This window comes from Dictyostelium purpureum (genome assembly GCF_000190715.1).
Source record: "Dictyostelium purpureum unplaced genomic scaffold DICPUscaffold_135, whole genome shotgun sequence".
Classification (NCBI taxonomy): Eukaryota; Evosea; class Eumycetozoa; order Dictyosteliales; family Dictyosteliaceae; genus Dictyostelium; species Dictyostelium purpureum.
Window position 1 is genome coordinate 66,216 of NW_003519472.1, and position 1,622 is coordinate 67,837.

Consider the following 1,622-nt stretch of genomic DNA (forward strand, 5'->3'; position numbering starts at 1 on the left):
AAGTGTAGAAAAAACACATAATTATAATTTTTAAAATTAATTTAAATTACTTTATAATTATTTTATTAAAATTAATCATTAAATAAATATTATTAAATTATTTAATTTACTTGTATCAATAATATAAATAATCAATTTAATTAATTTTTTTTTTTAAAATCATTTTTTTACAATGAAAAAGTTAGGTTAATGTTTTGGGTATCATTTAAAAGAGAATTAAATAAAAAATCAAAATCAAATAAAAAAAATGATTAATCATTAATATAAAAAAAAGATATAAACAAAATTATTACTTTACAATTATTTTTTTTATTATTTTTAAAACAGTTCTATCTTTTTTTTTGAATTTATTTTTTTTAATTTTTTTTTTTTATTGAATTAAAAGGATTTTTTTTTTTCATTATTATTTTATTCACATACAAATAATTTAGTTTTATTTTTACAATTTTCAATAATCTTTTTTTTTTTATTTATAGTTTTTATTTCATAATAATAATAACAATTTTTAAATTAAAATTATTTATTCGAAATATTCATTTTAATATATATAAAAATGGATTTTTCATTTAACAATATTTTTATGTATTCTTTAGTAGTATTCTTAATTGTTTTTTTTATAGTATTATTAGTAAAATACATTAGAATAAAAAAACAATTACAACAACAAAATAATAATAATAATTACAATATAACCTCCATACAACATTATACCCCAATAACTAATAATTTATTTGCTCAAATGCAATTTTCCCAACACCCACAACAACACCCACAATATGTAAAACCAAATAATCAATCCCCATCACATTTATTTGGTTTATCAACTTCCCCATCACACCTTGGATCACAATTTCCACCACCAACTTCATCTGTTCCATCCACAAGTTCATCAACAACCTCAGAAGAATGGATATTTGGACAAAGATATTTGGAAATTATAAGAGAAAGGGAAAAGGAAGAAAAAGAAGAAAAAGAATGGGAAGAGTACCAAAATTTAATAAAAGACAAAATGAAAAGAGAAGGTTTTTGCAAAAAGTGTATCTCAGAAGAAATAAAACCACAACATTTGGCTTTTATTGGGTGCGGCCATCAATTTTGTTATAAGTGTATTTTAAGAAGATCATTAAGTGACAAAACCTGCCCACGTTGTGAAGAACCATTTGATGAAATCATTGTAAGTAATTTACATATTTATATTTATATAAATAGATAATGTGAAATATATATTAATTTTTTTCATAAATACTTTATTGCAGTATGAAGATTAATAAAGCAATTAAGATGAAGATGAAGATATACATTAAGATGAAGATGATCTTTTAGATAATGGATTCTCGATTAATATTGAAATAGAAGGCGATTAAATTTATAGCATAAGTACTTTACTCTATGTTTCTTTTTAGAAATCGATGAAGATTAAATTATTAATAAAATCGTTTCATTCAATGTTTCAATTATTAAAATAGATGAAATTAAAAAAAAGTCAACAACATCCTATAAACAATCAAATCTTTATCAACCTTCATTTCAAATGGTAATATTTCAAAAATTTTCTTTCTCTTTCAGTGTCTATACGTTGGTTTATATATACTACTATTGGGGTATTATTAAGGTAACTATAA

General features: G+C 20.5%; 1 protein-coding gene across 1 annotated transcript; it reads left to right on the forward strand.

Moving 5' to 3' along the window:
• Positions 1 to 553: 553 nt before the first annotated feature.
• On the forward strand, positions 554 to 1,218 carry DICPUDRAFT_79276 (uncharacterized protein; the record flags this gene model as incomplete). The annotated part of the gene is made up of 2 exons (XM_003288425.1): positions 554 to 1,174; positions 1,210 to 1,218. The coding sequence occupies 2 exons, from the start codon at positions 554 to 556 to the stop codon at positions 1,216 to 1,218; spliced, it is 630 nt and encodes a 209-aa protein (XP_003288473.1).
• Positions 1,219 to 1,622: the final 404 nt, after the last annotated feature.